Raw genomic sequence first — 23,691 nt, forward strand, 5'->3', positions numbered from 1 at the left:
CCACCCTTACCTCCCTCCTGTGCTTTAAAAGAGCATAACCAGAAAAATATCAGTGATCTCCTACTGCACGCCAATATTTACAACCATCCATTCCCAACATCTGACTTCAGCCTGTACATTTTCGTTTGCCCCTCCTTCTGAAGGCAAGTTTTTCTGCTTGTGCTTCATGATGCCCTGGCTCAGCAGGTGGAAACAGCAGTAGCCTGGCCAAGACTGTAGGCACAAAGTCTCAAAGAGCTGCTGCGAAACCCCCCCCCTTGCCCTTTGGAGATGCCATGGTAGGAAGGGAGCTTTATGTTAAAACCCCAAATCCACGTGGAAGGCCCCCAAAATTGGTACGATTGCCCCAAATACCGCATGCTTGCAGTTCTTTCTTCACTGGTAACTGAAAATTTCTGTCGTAAGTACTCTGGAATTTGCACATGGATGTAGAAGCTGTAACTTTTGGACCCTATTTGTTAAAACATCAATTTATTTTATTTTCAGTTCAGAGACAAAGCCTATAATAAAGAGATCTGTAGCAAGAACAGTTCTTGAAATAAATATAAAAGGTCATTTATTTATTTATTCAAGGAACTGAGAGTAGGTGCCCTATTTACAAATGCAGTCTGGCTGAAGAACAGTTCATTTTCCACTGGTTCATCTGAAGGGTATCCTGAAGGTTGCTCCAGTATTACTACAGAATATCAAGCACATCACGCTCACCTCGATGCGGTGCATCCCAGCAGTACTGCATATGCCTTTAAAAACCCACAAATGGTGAAAGGGGATTTTCTCGTAAAAGTCCATGGAAAAGAACAAACCCAAATCCTTACACAGAGCCAACAGTTAACGAACGACCGAAGAAAACAGGCAGAAAGGCTAAGTGCTGAAATTTGCTAATAAAATCTCTCTCAGTGCAGCTGATTGATGCATGCAGCGACCGAACGATACCTCCCAAAGAAACGAGTTGTTGCTTCTGTCTTCCTACGGGTTATTTTACAAAGCACTGCAGGCAGGGAGGCACAAATAATCCCGAGACAGCTCTGCTGACAGCTCTAATAATGTTATTTATTATTTGACAAATCTCTTTTATGTGCCGAAATTGTTATGTCTTGATTCCTTCTCCCCCCGCCTTTTGTGGCCTGGTGGCTGACAAAACGAAACAACAGGGTGAGAAATCACACCAGCGAGATTCGCCAGGCCTTCCCCTTCTGCCTCGCCGCGCAACTTGTCCCCGTCCTGTTTCTCGTGTTGCCAGCGGGCTCAGCGCTCCCGTGCTGTGGCAGCGGGGTGCGAGAGGCGAGCGGCCAGCTTCTGCCCTCCCGCATGCCGGTGCTTCCCCCTGATCTTTCGTACCTTGCCCGTGCCTCACGGCAAGGCGGTTTGGAGGATAACTGGATGTTACAGAGCGTGCACATCATTTCAAAATGGGAAAATTCTGCATCGAGAAGCCCTGTGGAAAGAAAGCAAGCCCTGCTGCTAAGAACCCCCCTCAAGCCCTCTCCTCCTAGACCTTTCCCTACCCCTTTTCTTTAGAAAGTGCTACTTGCGTCAAATCTCATCAAAGGGCTCTTAGGAAATTGAAGACCTTTAAAGCCAGCTGAAGTGACATTCAACACGTGCTTCTGCGAGCGGTGAAGGAAAGCAGCTGCCTTTGGGCATTAGATAGGGTGCTTGGTCTCTGTTCTGCAGTGCTGGGGGATGAAGGGAGAAGCCCTAAGCCAACACGTCGATGTTGTCGTTGAGGAATAACGCTCTGAGATGCTATCCAACGCCTCTACGGAAGCAATACATCTACAGTAATAGTACACACTCGCCATCCGCCAAGCAGTTTTTAATCCTTATCTTTACCAAAGTCTTCACAAAACAACCTATGAATACCAAAATAACTGCACCGATTAATCCCATCTACAGCAAACAGAGGAGGATGGCCCCACACTGTTTCTTGATAGGATTTCCAGAGCATTGGGCATCTCTCTGCTGCCCTCAGGTCCCCCTGAAAACAGCAGCTTCAGGCTTTGATGTACACACTGAACACTGGCTACAACCCGGTACTGACTCAAGCTGTGTCAGCTTCAGGCAGATGACACCGACCATGGGATGACAGCGCTGTGACCAGGTCGGGCTGCTCTCCTTCACCTTCCTCTCTGTGCTCTGAACCAAACTGGCCAGGTCTGTACCCATTTCTGTAAGAGGGATCAGGGTTTTGGGGCCAACCTGCCTAACTTTTCCAAGGGACGCAGAGGGCGTCTAAGCTGAAAATACCCACAAAGCAACCTGCGACAGCGCAGATCCCAGAATAATTCCCTCCCCTGCTTGCCTGGCCACAGTTTTGGGGAAATGCCGTGGAATCTCTGTGCTGGGTAATGGGGACACAGGAAGGGGTACGCTACGGGCAGGTTATCAGACACACAAAGGGAACACAGATGCCACACTGCCGCTGAGGCAGGTTGAGAGCTGGATGCTTTAACTCCCATTTTACTTCTCTTCTTGTGGATGGCCCCAGCCCACAGTGGAGAAGAAGGGGGGTGACATCCTTTATTTAAGCAGACTCCTTCTACCTCATATATGCAAATCAAAACTCCCGAAGGCTTTACATGTTGCTCAAACCAAACAGCAGCAAAAATACAAAGCATAATGGTAATGCAAAAGAAAAAAAAAAACAAAATGAAGCAAACAAGGGAAAAAGAACAAAACAATGAAAAAGCCCTAATCTTGTACCTGATGTATAGCAAACTGTACAGTATATACATCGTCATGTATTATCCTCACAGAAGAGCAAACTAAAAGAACTTTGTAACACAGAGAGAAAAAAAATATACACCCTGTATTGTATTTGCCATTGAGTAAGCAACATGTTTATACACTAGTCTCTATAACTTAACGCTGTGTAACAGCATTTTTTTTATATTTACAAAACAAAATATCTATCCAGAAATAATCTAATAATATTGCTCTTCAATACACTTCTGTAGACAAGTAAGACTCGAAGTAAACTTCAGTGAAGCGCAGCTTTTGTGAGCCCACAAACAGCTGCAAAACTTCTCCATTCAAGTAAGTCCTTGGAAGTATTAACATGTGCTGCTGTAATTCAGTATATAAAGGTGCTATATATATATCCCATGTACAGACAACATGTGGTGGGAAGGCTTGCTGTTGTCATCGCTGAAGCATAAGAAATTGGTTAACCTCATGTACAGTAGATCCATTTCCATGTTCCATGCATGTTACATTTACTTCATGAAAATGAGGACACAAATAGGAAGAAAATGAAAACTTGAGTCAAACACTGCTTTATAAATGCTGTGGCAGAGGCCAGCGTCCTTCAGTTATAGAAACCACTGAATTTCCCTTTTTTCTTTAGTCAAAATAAATCTCAGGGCTAGTATACAAAGTGCAGGACCGACCACTCGAGGAGGTGACATTAAAACCAAGTTACAACGGCACCATCCCATTCACCAACTGGACTTTCATCTCTTGAAGGCTGTTCATTATCTTCTTCTGGTGACCAACAAGTGTCACTCCCAGCCGCCTCAAATCCCTGTGGGAGAAAGCAGACGTTGGTTCCAGGGACGGCTCAGGCACACGCCGACACACACACTACGCACCGCACGCACCGATGCTGCTGCCTACCTCTTACCATTTGTGGCTCCCGAAGCCCTTTATAAAGGGAGACAAGTTTAATATTCCCCCCCCCCCCCCCCCCTTTTTTTTTTTAAATGGCTGATGGTGTCTCAGAGAGGTGACATGATTTCACCAAGATCACCTCAGCGGCTAAGGGGAAAAGCTCGACAGCAAAATGTCAACATCGGCTTCAGCAAAGGACTCCGCTATGCACGAGGAGTCCTGTTCCAAGAGAAAAGCTGTGTAAGAAAACGTGTGTTGCAATTTCCTCTTCTCCTGTGAGAGGCTGATATTTGATCTTGGATACGAGCAGCAAGGAGTAAGGTCAATCCACGCTTCCTTCCTCTTCGGGTGAGGCAAAGCCAAAGGTACACAAACCACAACCCTACAGCCAGCTCCTAGAGAGAGCTGAATGGCAAAGGCCTCGAGCACTGCTACCGCCCCGATGGCCTCCTAAAGTCAGCAGGAATTGGCAACACAGCTCCCCTCTGGGCTTTTGTAAATCTTTCTGTAAACCCGTGCTTGATTATTATTTTTCTGTGAATTCTACGTGATAAAGGCATTTGTGTTGAGTCTGCCAGGGGTGCCATTACAGGAAAGCTGTAACATAAGATTAGGAGGAACGGTTGTCTTCTCGGAAGTTTGACTCTCTAAAACCTAGGCATCTAGATGAAGCTAATCACCACGGTTCGCAGCAAATACTGCCTGAGAGGCACCTCCAGGGGACAATTTATCCCACCCAAAGACAGGAGTGGGATGAATTGTTCCCTGCAGATATTATGCTAGGAGCTTGGGTGATTAGATTTAATGACATCTAAAGCCAGATGAGGTGACTCCCACACCGTGAGTTATGGCAGTGTAATTTTACTGATTTCTTTAAAGAGGGAAAAGTGTTAGCAAAGAAATTGAAGGAATAAGTTTGGAAGAAGGATCAAGACAGGTGCATCCCTGTTTCCAACATAAGACATAGACCATTAGAGAAGCAGTTTGACTTACAGGAGATGTGATGTTTTGTTTGAAGACTTCCATTACAGAAATATAAGCCCCTTGCTTTCTACCTCTGAGCTGGACTGAATAAAAGATGTTTTCGAAGTTAAGCTCTACAGTTTTGCCAATACAGGTGTGAATCACAGCACTGCTGGCACCAGCTTGTGGACGACACCCAGAAACAACCAAGCCACTTAAAGGAGAAGGCTTTCCACTGAAAGCCAGCGGGACATAAGTGCTTTTTGGAAACGACACTAGTAGGACTGATGCATGCAAGAGCCAGGATTGCCAGCGACACCCAGAGCCCCAGCTGCTGCTCCCAGGAGCCCATCTGCCACCTGGGTCATACTGGAGACATGATCCATAGCAGAGCTACATGCTGGACTGCAGGTGAACGTGTACAGTGACCACCGAATGCTTTTGCATAATGCACGTGAGCATCAAGGTGCACCTCTCTCAGCAGATTTACATTCTGGACAGAAACTCCTGTGTGAATACAACCATCCGGATCCAAAAATTACATAGATGAAGTCTTCATAATCATTGTTTCTAACAAAAACAAATCCCAAGTGAAGGTTGACGTGTTAACACAAAGCCAGTTGAAGCCAAAAGCTAGACCTGTTCTCCATAGGATTGTCACGCTTTCAGCCCTTTGATTTGGAAAATACCAGATTTTTTGCTCGAGGCTAAATACTTCATTTCATTATTACACCCTTTTTCAGTGAAGCAACTCTCTGATGCATGCCGGAAATCCCAGCGCAATGGGTGTGGAGCAACAGAGGTCAACGAGACACATCAGCACATTCCTTACCCGGAAGAAAAGGCTGCAGCACCTGCAAAGGTGCCTAACTTCTCAGGGGGACATGCTTTCATTTCTACCTCCACTGAATTGTGAAACTAGTTCAGCAAGCAATCTTAATAATGAAGGAAAATGTAGTAATACTATTGTTACATGCAATTTATTTTATGTACACAGCACAGTTGGAAGTTCACACCAAAGATCGAAAAAACAGTATAGGGCCAGATTTTTAAAAGAGCTAACATCCGTCTTTCCCCCCTGCTGTGTGCTGCTCTGCTGTTACTTTTTGAAAGTTCAGCTATTTTTGCAGGTATCTAAAGTGCAAGCTGAGCTCTTTTGAAAATCCAACACCACATATTTCACGTATATACTGTTTCTGATATTATCCCTCTGCTCTCGCACACTATGCAGAAAAGCCGGCCTGGAACTATCAGCAAGGCATGTATGTGTTTGCATTTCATACACAGCTCAGTCAATCTAACAAGGAAAAGTCCCTACTCTCTGGCATTGCAGCAGGCTTCCTGATCAAAAGGATCCATGTACCATTTCAGGTTTTACTCACTACAGAGCTTTTTTTTTCTCCTTATAGCATCCACCATAACCCAATATCCTTGAGTAGAGCCTCATTGATTTAAGGGAGGCACAAAGAGAGAGAAGAAAAACGAGTTTCTAGTTTCAATCCATTAGTTGCTCACCAGGGGACCTAGACTATTTTTTGAATATTGAATCCTCTCAAATGTGGAGCCACTGGCCAAAAGTGTGGGGACTCCTCAGAGAGGGCAAAAACTTCCATGCAGCCTCCACAAAGACCAACCATAAGGCTAACCCAGACAACAACTCCTGAGCCAGTCACCTAGCATAAAATCAGCAGCTTTACTCAAAAGCCACCCTGCGCTTTGCCAAGCCAGCAACAAAACTTCCCCCAAAATGCCTTGAGAAAGCAGGAGCTTTAATTCCCGTTTTCAGGCGTGACTTGCAGCATGTTGCAGCCTCCCATGCATCCAGGGCCGAAGCACTGGACTTAAAGCAGCAAAAGGCAGAAGGCAGTTTTTAAACAAAATTGGGTGCACAAAACAGCCACTCTGGGGACAAAATCCACTTCTGTGCCAAAGAGTTGCAACACAGCTGTTCTAAAAATCCAGTCCAGTGCTGCTTGACCCATTTCACCACAGCCAATGGGTAATACCACCAGGCCTAGCTCTGGAGATGTACAGGGGTATCTACACGGGCTTTGGAAAGGTCTGGGAGAGTGACAGGACACGTGCACTTCCCTGCAAGAAAAGGCCCGTCTGGGACCCTGCCGAGGAGCAGGCAGACGACACTTGCAGTCAGCATCCAGGCTGCACCTCGCCATGCAAGTGTCCCTACCCCAGACGCTGGGTTTGCGTGTGCCGCGGTGGCAGTGGCACGGGCATTCCTCGAGGCTGTGAAAATACAGGCACCCATGTGCCACGGGGTCTCCCTGCTTCAAAATACTTGACCTGCAGCAACAAGACAACTTTTAGTCCTGTTTCAGGGAGAAGTGCCCCCCCGCCCCTTTTCACTTTTTTTTTCACACAGGGTTGAAAACGGAAACACAGAGGAACTCAAATCACATGCTAACACAGTACTAAGAGACCGACTTCAGTTAACCAAATAGCCAAGTGAATAAAGGGAAAAATTGGTGTCAGCCCATTCCAAACAGCCTGTATACAGTCGTACGCATGCTGTGCTCTTACCATGTCCTTGCATGAAAGCCCGGCTCCAATGTGCCAGGGACAACACAGTATCCCCTTAACTGCAATATCCTCCGTTTTGCAGGGGTTGAATTCATGGTCTCCACGTTGTAAGAAATATATTTAAAACATTTTATTTACAAACAGAACTACTTATACACCATGGACCAGTTTGTCAAACACAGTGTAGGCTAGGACTGGATCGCCACATAAAATACAACCTCCCTCACCACCCCGTTAATCATGCAAGAGAAAGGGACATGTTCCTGAAAGATCTCCATGGCTGGAAGCCATCAACCTACCACAAATTGTTTTGCATTTCATCTCCCATTCCAGTAGTTTTCACCATTCTTCGTGTGGTGTAAATCTAAAATGGCCCATGCAGACTGGCACTACTCACGGAGTTAGTTAGTTGTCAGTTTGAATGAGGGGAAAGAAGAACCTCAAAGACCTTCAGAAGATGCTAAAGAGAGAGGAATCCACTTGCTAGGGACTTTTGCATGAGATTAGGATTTATTTTTTTAAGAGTTCATCTGCTCTTATTCATTATTCCCATTCTACTTGATTACGACTCAAGAATTGGTTTGTCCAGAAGCAGATGCGATATCACAATCCCAGGATTGAGATTTCAGGTGAAGAATAAGTATCTAGAGCAGGTGAACTCTTAAACTTTCTTCATCCAGCATAACTTTTAATAAATAATTTTATTTTATAAGAAAAAAATACAATGCAAAGCAACACAGCACATATTATTACAAATATTCAGAGCTCTTCATCTAATAACAAACAACAGGGTGTCCTGAGATTCAGTGAGTACAGATCTTTCAAAAGGTGTAAGTATGCAGTCCACATTTTGTTAGTAATTGGTCCAGTCAAATGTCAGACTGAAACTCATGTCATGGATCTATCTATTCTTGAGCATTGTCCTGGTAAAGTTATTCTTGCAGTGGATTGAAAGAGCTCCAGACACACTCAAAGTCACTAGGTGGTCCACAAGTTTAAAGAGCAGGTCTGGTCCACTGGAAAGGTTTCCTTCAAGTCTGATATCCAGTTGGAAAGAGGGGGTGGAGGGTGAGGCTCCACTTTTCACAAGGTGATTCGTCCCTTTGCAAGAATTAGAGCTAAATGTAGAAATCACTCTTTGTTTGAACACATACATTTTCAGGTCTTTGCTTAAGCAGGCAGAGCTCAGGACTTGGGGCGATATTCACCGTTTTTAGCTTTTTAATATTTTTTCTCCTAAAATTTGTCACTAGCACTACTCTTCTCTGGAATAAATGCATTAAACCATTACTTTGAAAGAAGCAAGGGGGTAAATGGGATTTTGCTTGGCATGCTGGGGGGGGATTTTCAAAAAACGCTGAACATCTACTATTTCAACCAGGTCCCATAAAGAGGCCACAAGCTGGGTGCCCACTGCCACCAGTCCCATGATAGTGTCATCCATCCCCTCTCTTACAGAACTAGCAGTTTTTTTCCAGGAGATTTTAGAAGTATACGTTCATCATATTTTTTTTTCTGCATTTTCTGGCAGGGATTATCCAGTTCTTCCTTCTCCACCTAATTTCCACATGTCTCCTGCATAGTTTGAATTTGGGGAATATCATTTTGGATGGTATTTGAAGGCAACCTCTTAAATTGTAAAGAATATTTTACTGATATCATTTGGGGAAAGAAAGCTACTTTCAAATTTTCAGATCTTCTTTTCACCTGATCCCCCCAAGTCCCAGCTCTGGAATATATTGAACAGTTGCCTCTATTGAAAAAAGACAAGGAACATTTAACCTGAATTCTCATTTGCAGAGTACAAAATGTTTTGTTGTTTCCTTTTACGGGGAGAAAAATGAAATCTCCAGAAAAACAAAACCCCAAATATATTAACCTTTAAAGAACTTTGCTTGTTCCAACGTTTATTTCTTCCCCGTAGCATCTCTGGAGAACCCACACAACTCTCAACTGTGCCCCACAGAAGCCAGGTAAACATTTCTGTCCCTTACTCTGTTGATTTTAAGGGCAATCTGCCAGTTTACATCCAGAGAACACAGTTCAGGTCTTAAGTTTGGGACACCTTTCCTCTTAAGTCCCTGGAATCTATGGCAGTTTCTCCTATTTTAGTGGCTGAGAGTCTGGCCTTCTGCCTTCTTCACTAAGTCTGAGCGAGACCACAGATTTCTTGATCTGGCTGGCTGGCTGGCTTAATGAACGTTCCACAGTTTTCCCCAAAACAGACCCAAGTGGGGTCAAGATCTCTTGCAAAGCCACAACTGCAATGCAAAGGAGCACGGACTGTGCAGGTCAAGACCCAAGCCTGCCTAAGCGTCTCTGTCCAAGGTGGCTGGAGGAGATTTTATTTGCTAGCAAATACTGGATAACTAAATAGCAGGAACCAGCTCAGAAAACTTATCTAAACTTGCCAGGTGGGAATCTGGTGGATTTGTGCAGTGCAGTGATGAATTTTTTGTACAAGTATGGTGTCACTGCACATGAAAAGAGCCTCCCAGCACATTTTAGGAGTCAAATCAGCAGTTTATGCACGTTCCTTATGGTATTATCATAGGAGCTGGTGATGGCCATACCAGCTGTCTCAGGGTTTGTTCTCAGCCTTGAGAGGATGAACAAATCCAAGCTGAACACTACACACGGAGGCAATGATACCTTTCTTCTGGAGGCTAGCATTAAACTAGCCAGAATACAGCCAGTGGAGCTACCTGTGGGATACACCTTCATAGCCAATTTTGTTTCCTGCAATTCTCCTTCACACAGCCCCTCACCTAGTACGCGAAGTTGAAGCATTTCAACTTCTTGCCTTTTTCAGTTTCAATAGAAGAAAGTCAGTGAAATGCAAGATGGATTCATGAAACATCTCCTTCCAGCTTCAAAAAAATCTCCCAAAGCTCCCAAGGCTCTCAAGCATCAGTTCTTCTGCCCTGCTCTGCTGCTGTAAAAGCCTGGAAGAAAGCTGAAGCTGAGCAGCTCAGACATCTCATCTCCATTGGGGCCAGTAAAGGACCAGAGTAAAATGACATTTGTGCTACTGAGAACATCCTGGGACTCTGCGGAGGGGGTCTTAGATGTGGTTTGTGGCTGGTGAGGTTCAGAGCATCTCTGGCTGCTATAACGTTATTTGAAGGACTTAAAACAACTCGCCCTTCTGGCTAGAACTGTAAAGACAATGGATATCTTGGCTCACTGGCAATCCGAAAAAACATTTTGAAGTACTTTTTGGGCAGCCTGGAAAGATCTGGGGAGAAAGTTTTGAAATTTCTGAAATACCAAAGAGTAAATAGAGATAAGTATTTACATTTTAAGTCTAATTAAGCAGATCATTTCACGATCTGAAATGTTACATCCAAGAAAAGGTGGGTATTTGGCACAGTTATAATAGTCCCTTCTATTATTTATAAAACACAGATGTGCAACCCAAGGAATACTTAGCTATACATATCACAATGCGCTGCACTTTGCGTGATTTGGGGGAAATGTACCTCACTCCAAGAGGTGAGGTTAGAAATAGTTTTGTCAGTGTGCTAAGAAGAGGGATGCTAAGACTGTATAAAGCTAAACAAGTGGCAAAAATGCTCATTAATTTGGGGTTGAACACAACATTTTCTCTGACCCAAACCAAAGCAATTCACTTTTGATCTAAGCATTTCTTTTAGAGCTCTTGAAGTTGCATGAAGTTCTAAACAGGAACAAACTGGAAGTTCTTGTGAAACCTGACTGTGTTCTTTGATATGGCTAATTCAGCCAAACAGCAACAAGCCTGTGATGTGTTTTAGACAATCTGCATTTCCTACCAGAACTTGCTCTGATTCTAAGATTAAGGTGGTACAGAAGAGGGGAATGCTCCAACCTTTTGCTTTTCTCTCATTTTTCTGCCTCATTCTATCCTCCTCACCCATCACCTGGCTAGGTCCTTCCTGCCTACCCTGGGGACGGACCTCTTCCTTGGTCAAAGGGTGTCAATCAGTCCAAACGGGGTCCTGAAGCCTGGTGTTTCTGGGAAATGCCTTATCAGATGAGTAGGTGAGGAACTGTGGAGTCCTCGGAAGCCAAAGGAATGGGACACGCAATTGTAGAACTTGGCTGAGAAAGGCGTGTAAGAGTCTCAGGCACCCAAAAAATGAACTAGGTAGAAATCCAAGCACCCTCACTTCCTAGAAAGGACTTCATCCCTAGCTTGGGGGTTTCATGTGAGTGCCTGAAGTTAGGCTGGATGAATACAAGTGTAAGGGATAAATACTGGGCACGTGGATGGAGCAAATAAAATCTGAGAGGGAGAAGAGATGCGCCTGTACTCCCTCCATGCATGATTTGTCCCGTTAATGCAAAATTGACCTCTATGGGGGTCTTACCAACCTGCAACACGTGCAAAGGATCTCCTACCCTGAAGGCTGAACTCCACAGCAAGCCATGTGGCAGACAGGAGAAACACTGCAGTTCTGTGGGGCACTGGGATTTTTCCTGCTTTATTCCAAATCCTCTGCACTGATTCTGCATGCACACTGGCTTTTGGCACGTGGCTGGAGGAGCCATTACCTCCTCCAAAGCACCAAGCATTCTGCCTCAACGTCTGCAATAACATAAGCTCAAGTAAACCCAGACGCAAAGGCAGGCTTTGGGGCAAGTTTGAGTAAGAGGCAGGAAGAAAGTACAGAAAATTACACAAGCAAGACAAGCAATGAAAGATGGAGCATAACCAACAGCCCCGAGGTATTCACCAAGTTGCTTTAGCACTGTCACCCCAATTGCAGTCATACACCCGTGCAAAAACCAAGGGCACGTTCACAAGGAAGAGTCTCAGCCAGGGAGCCTGTCCCCTAGAGCTGTGGGTTTGCCGATGGTCTTCTGTTGGCAATGGCTTGTATCTACTCTTATTTCTGTTACAGTAACCTTGAAAAGTATTTCCATACTTTACTGGGCCTAACTGTCCATTTGGCTAAGCCTGGGTCTACCCTGCAACCAGCTAATCCAGTATACCTCAGCAGGGCCTGTAGCTCCTATAAGATTACTAGTAGGTTTGTTTTTTTCATTTGTCAATAACCTTGAACAATAAACCAGTACTATGTTGAGAGGACAGCTTGTCAATTATTCAAACTCAGGCATTAATTTCTGTGAGTGAAGGAGCCAAAGTACTGGCTGCCAATGTAGTGAGGGTAAGTTTTAGTCCTGCCTGCGCTTGTTATCATCAATACAGATGCTAAAAGAGAAACTGCTGACTGGAAACAAAGGGTAATGGTTTCCTTTCTGCAGCCTCCTCACTAGTGTTTTTGAACACTTTGTTTCCCTCCCCAGCTCCAACACACGAGGTGAAAAGGATCTGGAAACTACTTACTCTAGGGTCACCTGAGCCACGGCGTCCATCGAACTGTATCCGTTCTCCATGAAAATCTCGGTGTACCGGCCCATTTTGATGGCTTCCAGCCACTCACCCACTGACCTGTAGGCACCGCTCCCCACCGGACTGTGTTCTACCAACAGATTTGATACTCTGAAGACAAAAGGGGAAACAAGAGAAGCAAAAAGAGTCAGCATCATGATCCACCCAACACGACACAATTGCTCATGTTCTCATACAGTAAAGATGGCTCTTCTGTGGCATTTTCGGTGATTGCTGAAGCCCAAATCCTCCCAGCAGACTCCTGCTGAGCAATGATTTTTCTGTCTCATACAAAGTTGTTGACTTTACCCTGGAAGTACAGCACAAATGAAATGAGGTGGAGGGCACCATGCTCTTATGAGCCCCATGTGGGATTTCCCAAAGTTGTCAGTTTTACCACTGTTTTCAGAAAGGCCAGTGTAAAAAGCTTCCAAAATCTCCCAACCGTCTTAGTCAGCGGAATAAAACTAAATGATTATGACAGGTTAGCTAGGCAAGATTTCACTATGTATCAAATACATCGCTTCACCTTCAACTTCGCCTGCTTTTCAGGGACTGAAAGCGGAAGAGTTGGCCTCAGCAGAGGAGAGGGTTAGCATCCTTCCCCGTTACTTCTCACAGACAAGCACTACAAGACACTCCCTGGCACTCTTCCTTCAAGGTCTTCGGTCTCACTATTCCTGCCCTGTTTTCCTCCTCTTTCTTTAAAGCTCATAATTAACTTAAGACAGCCCAGAGCCTGGAAACCGAAACCCAAATTACATTTCCCAGCAGCAGCCATCAATGGCAGGCTGTTGTTAACACTTCAGGGGCTGCTCCTGCAGAGTCAGGCCAGGATTTTGGATGCAGGCAGCATCCGCCAAGCCCTGCAGAGAGCAGCAATGCTCCAACCACGCGTCAACCTCCCAGTGAGGCTCCTGCTCAGCCCTGGAAGCAGAGGGAGACTCCTGCTCCCATACCTTTGCTCAGACCTTGCAGCAGCAACTGCTACCTGCTCAGTTATGCTGCACACGGAAGCAGCGATTCGGGCAAGATACAACCCTTCGCCGTGGCAGAAACACCAGTACAATACCTGGCACGAGTGACCCGTGTTGTGTGCGGGTCCACCACTCTACTAATGATGCGTGGAGTGCGAAGGGGGTTGTCCAAGGTCAGCCAGGAGAGAAAGCAGATTTCCCCCGTTTTGTAAAGCACAACATCCAGCTAACGTAAGCCTTGCATAAAGATTATTACCCACAGGTAAAAGTGTTTGCTGGGTCAGCCTCTGACTGAGAGAATTACACTGGAGAGATTTTCAACTGGAAGGCGAGCTAGGATATTATATTGTTATAGCACTTCAGGAATCTTCGTATATTTTATGATCACATTAGTATTATTTGTTTATTTAATAGCAATGCTGAAGGGTCCAATAAAATGTGAGCACTTGCAGTACCAAGAGCATAATGGCTTCCCATAACGTTTTATACACATGAGGAATTCAGAACTCCTAAGCAATCATAATGAGAAGTGGAATTTCATCACTAATGTCAGGAGGTACCTACTGATACGCGCACACTGTAATGTAGAGAGTGACTTCCTCCCTTATTTGCATTAATGAGAATTTCCATAAAGAATACATTTCATATATAAAAAAATCCTTTACAGCTGCTGTATGTTGAAATTATGATTCATTCACAATTACTGTGGTCTTGGCATGGCAATCTGTGATTACAGAAACACAGCCCCAAAGCCTGGCTGTTCAGGTACTCCATCCACCCTGAATATACCCACAGAGCCTTTGAAAAGGAGAGGTTTGGAATTGCACGGACCTGTTAGTGGAATAAAACATCAGCAAAGTGCTCAGCAGCTCAAGGAGATGGTTTACTCCCTATTTTCGTCTTTTCCTGCCTAACAGTTTGGTATAACAGTACATACCACTACTTAACAGGCCTTAAGAATGACCGTTCTCAACTGAAAATAAAAGAGAAACATCCCATTCTGTACTGCCATAAACCTTTTCCTGCAGGTTTGCTGGGACTAACATTACAACTAATTGCTAATACAGGACATTCTTCATTTTCTTCTTCATATGGTTAATGATGCATGTAAAATAGCCTGAGGAATCGGATCTATTTGGTATTTAAAAATGAAATTGTGAAGATTTCATGTTTCTTCTCTTCTAATGCATGACATGTCATGCATGGGAACATGTCTTTTTTTTTTTTTTAATCCTCTGAGAATAAGCTTTTCTGATGGGCCTCTCTCTTCCAGTGTTAATAAGGGGAACTCCACTGCCATTAGTGAAGCAGCAATGATTTATATACATCACTCCTTCATGACCTTGTGAGGGACTGAGTGATTAGCAGCACAGATGGCTCAGAAGTTATACTTGTGTGCTTATGATGAAAAAACAAAAGCCTCTCCAAGACTCCAGTGTGGTGGAGAGACCACTGCTAAAACTCACTAAAAATATGAATATCTTCATTTTTTTTCCAAGTACAGTTTAATTTCTTGACCGTACTTCCCCTTTTGTAGCTGTGTAGCTAGTGAAACTCAAAATGAATTGCACGCCGGCTGCTTGATTCATTTAATGTGGTTTTAGCAAATCATTTGTGTGTGGCTCTTTGGTAACCACAGAGATCCTCTTGCAATTTCAAAGACTGTCAGAACTGGAGGGGGCAGCTAACGCGCTTGGGAACACTTGCGGGAGGATGCACTTGGACATCTGGGAGCTTTGCACATCCTAAGTTTCCCCCAGAGACTCTCTCATTGGTATTACAAAGATAAAGTCAACAGGCAGATAATTTGAGAGGTGTTTACTATCTACTTCAGTAGTCTACTCAGTCCTGCTCTCTCTAACCTTGGGGTAGAGCACAGGTAGCTTTATCATAGACCTATAAATAGTGCTGAAACTCCAGTTTCTGAAAGGCAGGCCACAGTAATTTTCTTTGTGGCAGCAGCACTACATTTATAGAGTAACTGAATTGCTGACCTGCCTGCCAATTTAAACAGAAAAAAGTTGATTTGGGAAAACTCCCCTGGACATAATGAAGCTGGAGGAACATCCACCCGCGGATGTGCGCAGGCCAAATAATAAGTGGTAATTCAACACCAGGGGTGGGTATTCAGACAAGAATCTTGCTCTGAGAAATGGTTCTGGCCTGATTTTGTACCTGCTCGATGCATTAACCAGCGTCTTCAAGCTGCTTGGGTTACGGATGAGTTTGTCCAACATGCTGACAATTTCGTCAAACTTGGGCCTGCTGTTGCGGTCTTTCTGCCAGCAGTCGAGCATTAGCTGGTAGAGAGCAGCAGGGCAGTCCATGGGACTTGGCAGGCGATAGCCTTCCTCCACGGCTTTAATCACCTGCGGGAGACAAAACACAAGGCTGATAGGTTGCATTCCTTCCTTCTCTTACCTTGTTCCCAAACACAAATTGGTTTGAATAGAGAACTGGGGTCCAGCAATATGCTCACACACAACCAATTCTTCCCCCTTTCTGCATTCAAGATGCAAATCAAGTAAACTCCATTATCTTTCAATTTTTCTACGGAATGGGTCGAATAACTCATTTTCAGTCACTGCAAAATGAGCCTGGAAATTCAAGGCAACCAGTGGGTCAGATCTCAGGTTGCACTTGTCCAAATCTCAGCTGAGGTCTGTAGGTCACACCAGGAAACTCCCAGAGCCTGCTGTGGTCCCCCACCAGCAGCCTATGGGGCTTTCTGGCATCGTCTTGGAGCGCAGTGATTTTGTTTATTCAGATGTTGGCTTCTTTTTAAATGAAAAGGCATGTGCTAGACCACAAATTTGTATTACAGTAATAAAAGTCTGACTGTATTTCGAAAGAGACTTTGAATGCTAATTGATGGATGGATTCAATGCAGAGGCAGAACAACCATCTCATATATCATTCAATACTGTCTGGGTCTAGCTGTTCTTACTGCATCCACATTTCTGCCAGGAATTTAAAATGTCAGCCTAAGAGTATGTAAATTAAAAACGGGAGGGTTGTTGCACTGATTTCAAGCACAACCCATCTATGGTTCTACATTTAAAACAAGTAGTATGCGCATGTGCCGCCTGCACTCCTGAAAGGCACAAATGAACAAATGAGGGCAGAATTGAATAACACAACTTGTTCTCCCCAGTTTTGGACAGATTTACAGCAGGGCTCCAAGCCCAGCAGTGCCCATTTTGAACCCTTAACAACTCTGAGAAGAACGCAGCTCTCGTTTCGGGCCACAAAGGTCTGTGTCCATGCCAGGAGGGTCCTAGCAGCCCATCTTCACAGCCTCTACTCCCAAGCCTCGCTGCCCAAATGGAGGCGGACACAGCTATTGCTGATGGGGAACGCTATGTGGAAAGCCACAGCGCTTCGCTGCTCAGCTCCAAGGACTGCCTCAAATGCCATTCATGCTGGGCACTGTCTCATGATTTGGAAACATCCTGTGTTTAAAAATACGGCTCTGTGGTTAGTGTGTAAGTTGTTTTCTTGATCTTTCTATCAGTCAGAGCCACATCAGGATGGCATTGCTTTTCAGAAGGCTCCAAAATTCAAGACCGCATGCATCACTTTCAAATCAGCCTCCACCACATGGCTTTTTGCCACGTGGAGGAGTCCCAGGAATGAGCAGGCTGAGCAGCAGCAGTGGGAAACTGGAATCCCCTGAGGATGTATGTAGCAGAGAAAAAACTACGTGAGGCTTCGTAATCTTCTCAAAGGGTGCTGAGCATATCCGAAGGTCTGGCCACAACACCTGCAGTCCTGTGCTCTGACACAGACCCATCTAAAATTTTATCTGTCAGGGGAGCAGTTGCACCGCTCTCTACCCAGCCTGTGTCTACAAAGTGATTTCATCTGCAGATTGCTCACAGCATCAAAAAAACAGGCCCACCATACTATGCTATATGCATTGTCTATTCCTCACATCACGCTTTTCAGCTGGTCCCTGGCCCCAAATTTACAACCGCCCTATAAAAAGCCTCAGCGTGGCACAGCCACGAGAACATTATTTGCTGTGTCTGCATATGTATTTATAACAATAACGGATCATCCCCCAGCTGTAGCAGAAAGAAAATAGCAGCAAGACGGGTAGCAGACCAGCTGGCACCAGCTCAGAATATCTGAACTACATCTGCAACGGGGTTATGCATGCTTTATATTCCTGGCAGTAACATCACAATCAATAGCGTTAACTCAATTTACAGGATGTCGTTCGTTCTGGTGATACAATGCAAATGGTATCAAAACGCTGCAAGGGGCTAGGATGCTGAAATACTCCCTGCCTCTCTCTGAAGGTGCCTTCAGGGTCTGGCAGTAACAGGAGCAAAAGAATGAAGCAAATAAAGACCTGTAGCAATCTTGCAAGCAAACTCAATACTTAGAAAACAACAACAACAAAAAGAAGCACATTTGCCACTTCGTTCATTGGTGCCACTGCTTTTTAAGACTTGACGAGCAAAAATTTGTATATAAAAGGAGACATTTTGTATCCCTTTTACCCTCTCTGGACAAGCACCATTCACTTACGGATCCAAGTGACTGAACTGGGGATGTTTGGAAAGGGAAGACCTGAGACAGTCTATTCCAGTAAACCAAAGTAACTCTTTTAGCTCCCTGTTTTCATAAAACCACCGGTCTGAAGACTAAAAAGCAACCACTGTGATCATTTAACTTACCAACCTGTGTAACACAGGCCACAAAAATCCTCTCAATTCCTGCATAAAAACCTTACCGTGTGGTGCAAAGCTTATTTTTAGAAAGCCTTCTAGACACCAGAACGACTTCAAAACATGGTTTGTAGCTTTCGAAGTTACAACGCTGCCTGCCATTTGGCACTGCACCTCCTTTAACAGGGGCGAAAGTAATCTGGCTGAAATATGGTGAGAATCGTTTTGCTCGCTGCTGACAATGTGCTTTAATTAGAAACTATACAACAAGAAACTCTTGTGCAATGGAGTCTGAAATTCATGTGAGCAGAGCTCCCTAGACCTCCACAGAAAAGCCAACACCACACCTAACACTGCTGGTTCTTCTGCCAGCACAAGGAGGGGAGGAAAGGAGAAGAACAGGCCTTTAGAGGATGAAGGAAGAAGGCACAAATCTCATGAGAACCATTTCTTTGCCACAGCACTGAATCGTGTTTCCTTGGCTGCCACCATCCACACACACCTATTATAGGGAGAGAGAGAACCTAAGCAAAGCCCGATCAGGAACTGATGAACACGAACATTTCACCAGTTCTCTGCTTTCTGCTTGTAAAGAAAGCATTCCCCCATCTTCTTCTTCTTCTCAGGTGGGAAATTCACCCTATGCCCCACAGCATGGACAAAGTGGTATCTGTGGTTTGTTTTTTTTGTTTGGTTTTTTTCCCCAACAGTTCTGCAAAGTGTAGATGTTTAGTGTCACTAACCTGACAAGGGACCCTCCTGGCCACAGAGTTATCTCACTGGAACCAGCCAGGATTTCAGCCTGGCATTTACGAACGGCATCCGTACCATGCTAGTGCATTGGCACCGAAGGTTGTTATAGTGCTTGGTGCGACTGAAAAAGCTTGGCTGCAAATCACTGCGCTCTCCACCCAGGGTATGGAAGAAAGCCTCCGTATTTGATTGAGATAAATCCCTGAGAAGATATGTGCTGCTTTACCAAACTCCCTACAAATGTGACAGCCTCAGCGGTGCAGGAGCGGTGGGGCATTCAAGCCAAACAACACACTCATCTCCCTGGCAAGAAACGTGGTGTGACCGTCTCAAAGGCACTGTTCGTCTCCTTGCCTGGACTCAAGGCGAGCAGTCGGGATGAGACAGCAGCTCCTGCGTGTGACAGGTAGTCACAGCCACTGATGGCAGAGGCTCACAGACAAAACAGAGGAGAAACAGAAGGCTCAGCCAGAGCCTCCGCTGCCAATAAAATGGCAGAATGTCAAGGGGACAGGGATGCTGTTCAAAAACAAAGGATGAAACATCAGGTGTTGTGCTGGGGACAAAAGCAGCCCACAGCAGAGCAAGTACGTGCTTGCTTTGCCCAGCCAGGAATGGCGCTTCCAGGGGTGGCAGGACTGCAGAGACAAAGCAGGAGGGATGAGGAAAGGCTCTGTTTTCCATATGCAGAGTGGCTGCGTTTTTTCCCCCATCACAGAGCTCCTCTGGGGGCCTTGTGTGCCACACAGCGACCCCCTATGCCATGCACTAGCTGGCGTCCTGAGAGAATTCCACATGCCACACTTCTCAGAGATGTGAAGAGGAAGGGGAGGCCCCAGAAAATCTGGCAATCCCAGGCTTAATTTTGTTTTTAGGATCAGATAAAGACAGCTGCTTATAGTGAGCTCAGGGTAGGAGGAAGTCTTGCAGTAGGAACATGAGATCCTTAGGTAGGTTGGGAAAAGAGCTAGTGTAAGGAGGGTGACAGTGTCCCCACGCACGCCACTGTTTGGAGGTGCTTCAGAGGGTGACCTTGAGGGGGAACAGGGGCCCAGGAGCAAGGCAACACACCTGGAAGGGTGCTATACAAACAAATGAGAGCTGGCACTAACAGAGACTCAAAGACATCCACAACTGAGAAAGCAAAGGATGGGGGAAAAAAGGAGCAAAACTGCTCTCGAGATCAGCAATGCAAAGATGACCGAGATGCAACTCTGTGCACTGCCAGTCTGGACTGCTATCACTCGATCAAATCACTCAGCTTTTGTGCAGCAAAACAAGCCCTTACCATGGCTCTCTTGAGTTTCTGCTTTACGTGGCAGCAGGGGTATGAACACACAATTGAAATGTTGCCAGTTATCAGCATCTATCCCCTGGCAGACCTTTGTCATTAAGCAGAGCAGGGACAGGCTCCAGCTCTAACAGCATTAGTGAAGCTCCAGCAGTCTGCTGGGGGAACCAGGCTTGCCTCCGTGCAGACACATTTCCCTCTGCTCTGGGCTGCTGCAAAAACAGAGCATCAAACGGGAGGATGGCTTTTGCCTGGCACGGGGAGCAAAGACATTTTTACAGCGGCTGTCCTCCTCCATCCCCATCCCGTCTCTCTGACTGCAGAACGAACACTGAGCCCTCAGAAGTCCCATCACGCGGCAGCTCTTGCACGTGCTTACATCTTGGTTTGTCATTTCCCAGTAAGGTCTCTCGCCGTAGGACATCACCTCCCACATCACGATGCCGTAGCTCCAGACATCGCTGGCCGACGTGAATTTCCGGAAGGCGATTGCCTCAGGTGCCGTCCATCGGATGGGGATCTTCCCTCCCTGGAACGAAAAGAAAATAAATAGATTGCAGAGGAGGGCAGATAACATGCAAAAGAGGACAAAACAGCACTTCTTACAGCACCGAGGGATGTTATTTTCTCTCTGGAAAGAGACATCGAATTTTAAAGTAAATCTGTTTGACAGCATGGGGCCCCTTTCCACATTATCTCAGCCCATAAGCATTTGTAGGCTGCCTACTAATTGGCTGTCCTGAAGGTTTGTTGTTTGAATGCTGTTTGAATGCTGGGACATGTATAGGATCAACATCTCAATTATGTTGCACTGGTTGGTAGGGGAATACAGTTCCTCCATTTCTAAGAGCGAGCGGGGGAGGAACAGACAGCTCTGAAGCCAGGGAAGACTTTGATCTAATGAGAGCTTCATGCAAATTGCTGCGGAAGTAATGCCTTTTTTTCTTCCTTCTTTTTTTTGCAATGCAGTCCCAAGCCTGCAGAGAGATCTGCACAGTGGGCATGGAAATTTGTGTGCGTGAAGACCAGCTTGGCCTCGGCTGCGGGACTGAAAACGGTGCCACCTCCCCCAGATCACTGTGGTTTATCTTTTGTACCATTTATTGTCTAAGTACTATTACTCAGGCATAGCGAGAGCTGTCAAATGTGCTTTGGTAGTTCCTTTTCCCCTTTCTGCCATTTCAGAAATCAAACTTCAGACCAGCTCTGAGAAGGAAGGGGGGGGGGGAGGGTTTGGATTAAGAAATACTTTTCTCATTGGGTTTAAAGAGTTGTCTCCCTTGATTTATATCAAAATGTATTTTACTGTGACATCTTTCCCTCTCAGTGCTAAGCTACATATTGCAAAATCTCCCTGTTTGTTATTAGAAAAAGGTAGAATTTGGAACACATTTAAAAAGCAAATTAGGAAAAGTCCTGTCTTCCAATAATTATTTATTCACAGGCTTATCAGTGCATGCCTTAAGTGAAGGGCCAGATTCTCAGCAGTGCCAATTAGCACACAGCAGCACGTTGCAGACACAGCAGGGCTGGATGAGAGCCCTCCAGCCTGCGGGGAAGCTCTGGTCCAGCCGTGTGCCGAGCCCCGTCGTGGGGCTGCTGCGACTGCCAAGAGCTGAAACATCTTTCCCAGATTGCAAAAAGCTCTGCAGGAAGTGGGAATGTGACCCAGAGAGCTCCCATCACAATACCCTTGGAAAAATGTGTTAATAGGCAGCACTGAGGCGTGCCAACCTGCCGCGACTATCAGAGGCTTTCTCCAGAGCCTGTGCTGGAGGGGATGGGTCCTGTGCAGCCCCTCTCCGTGGCACTGGGGCCACGTGGCCTCACGCTGGGACAGGTGAGCCCAGAAGGGATGGATCCTGCCACAGGAGAAGGGGCAGAGCACCGAGGCTGGAGCAGCCCTTCCTCAGGCTGGGGAAAATTACCCTTAATGGGAAGTGAAAACGTGCCTCATTAACAAAAGGCATTATGTGCTTGCCAATGTTTTAAATGGGTTAAATTATCCAGGAGACTGTGGCTAATACCTATATTTAGGTACCTAAGTAAAGCAACCAACTCTTGCTCTTCCTGACCTTCAGTGTTCACCAGAGGTGACAGAACACAGCTGGGAGTATGACTCTTTTGCAGAGTTCACTATTTGACTCAGGTTCCCCTAAGTTCTGCTTGCTTTGGCCATCCTCACTATAAAGGTGCAGACATTTGAAAAACTGATCTGATAAGAATGAGCTGATAACACCTGGCCAAATCCTCATGCACAGTTTAGGGGCTCTAGATTTGTAGAAACCTCTTGGCCGAAAAGCCTGAATACCAAAATGAGGCAAGGAATACATTTTTCTTCCTCTGTTCACTATCCCCATAACTCACCCTGGTAGTGTATGCTGCTTCAGGGTCATCTTCTAGGACTCTGGAGAGGCCAAAGTCAGACACCTTGCAGACTAAGTTGCTGTTGATTAGGATATTCCTGGCAGCGAGATCCCTGTGCACGTAGCCCATGTCAGACAGGTATTTCATTCCTGACGCGATGCCTCGCAGCATCCCGACCAACTGAATGACCGTGAACTGCCCATCGTTCTTCTGCAAAAGGAAGGAGACACTGGATCAGCTGAGTGCCTCTGCACCCTCAGCATCAAATGTGCACAAATGAAAATGCAAAGGCAAGTCTCCAGGGAAGAAAAACGGGGAAATTAATAATTCATTACTCTCATGCTCTGACCATGAAGCTCTTCAAAGTTTCATTGTTTGGATAAGCATCTCTAGAGACAAAGCTAAGGAAATGTAGTTCTTTTAACTGGAGATCAAGGAGAGAGCTATTTCCAATAGTGACTGATGAAGAGATTGCTACAGGGAGTGAACACATGTAGCTCTGTGCACAAAAACACCAAGGGCGGACTATCTCTGAGTCAGCCAACTGGACGATGCCAAGTTGCTTCTCAATCTTACCTGCAGAGGTCCATGTGTGAGTATCTGGGGTAGGGGCTTTCCCTGTGTTACTATACTACAGTCCCAACCACCTCCCCTATCCTCCCTTTTCTAGGTCTTACGTTTCCTGAAAAGCTTTGACATGTCTGGGTTTTGCCATGATGCAGCATGGATGTGCTCTTGAAATATCAACAAGTTTTGCAGGATGAGTCGACCATTTTGATGCAGTAGACTGCTTTTGAGAATGAACACAACAGTCTGCAATTTCTTGTTACCTGTTTGTATCAGTGCACAAACCATGTCCTTCATCAGCTGTATAAATAGAGGCCAAACAGGTAACCGAGTTACTCCAGCCTCCAGACAGCAGTAATGGCTGGACGAGCACCCAGCAAACATCTTCACTGATGCTAACCTTCTGCAAAGAGCACCAACTTTAACCGAGATCTCCCTGGAAATAAGGTCTAAACGTTACCTTTAAAAATGTATCCAGAGAGCCATTCTCCATATATTCTGTCACTATCATTACCGGTTTGCCTGGAAAAAAGAAGAGTGCAAGATCATTAGCGGTAATTTACTTAAAAACAT

General features: G+C 45.4%; 1 protein-coding gene across 2 annotated transcripts in view; it reads right to left on the reverse strand.

Annotated features, from left to right (window-relative positions):
* Positions 1–544: 544 nt before the first annotated feature.
* The window catches only part of EPHA5 (EPH receptor A5), a 199,444-nt gene continuing 176,297 nt past the window's right edge, over positions 545–23,691 (reverse strand). For both annotated transcript variants that reach the window (XM_035541390.2, XM_035541419.2), the window contains 6 exons: positions 23,579–23,640; positions 22,552–22,761; positions 20,564–20,713; positions 15,640–15,833; positions 12,443–12,598; positions 545–3,523 (listed from right to left, as the gene is read on the reverse strand). In XM_035541390.2, the coding sequence (XP_035397283.1) occupies positions 3,418–3,523; positions 12,443–12,598; positions 15,640–15,833; positions 20,564–20,713; positions 22,552–22,761; positions 23,579–23,640 (878 nt within the window). In that variant the 3' untranslated portion in view covers positions 545–3,417. The remainder of the gene's footprint in view (positions 3,524–12,442; positions 12,599–15,639; positions 15,834–20,563; positions 20,714–22,551; positions 22,762–23,578; positions 23,641–23,691) is intronic.

The sequence above is a fragment of the Cygnus atratus genome, chromosome 4 (assembly GCF_013377495.2).
Source record: "Cygnus atratus isolate AKBS03 ecotype Queensland, Australia chromosome 4, CAtr_DNAZoo_HiC_assembly, whole genome shotgun sequence".
Lineage (NCBI taxonomy): Eukaryota > Metazoa > Chordata > Aves > Anseriformes > Anatidae > Cygnus > Cygnus atratus.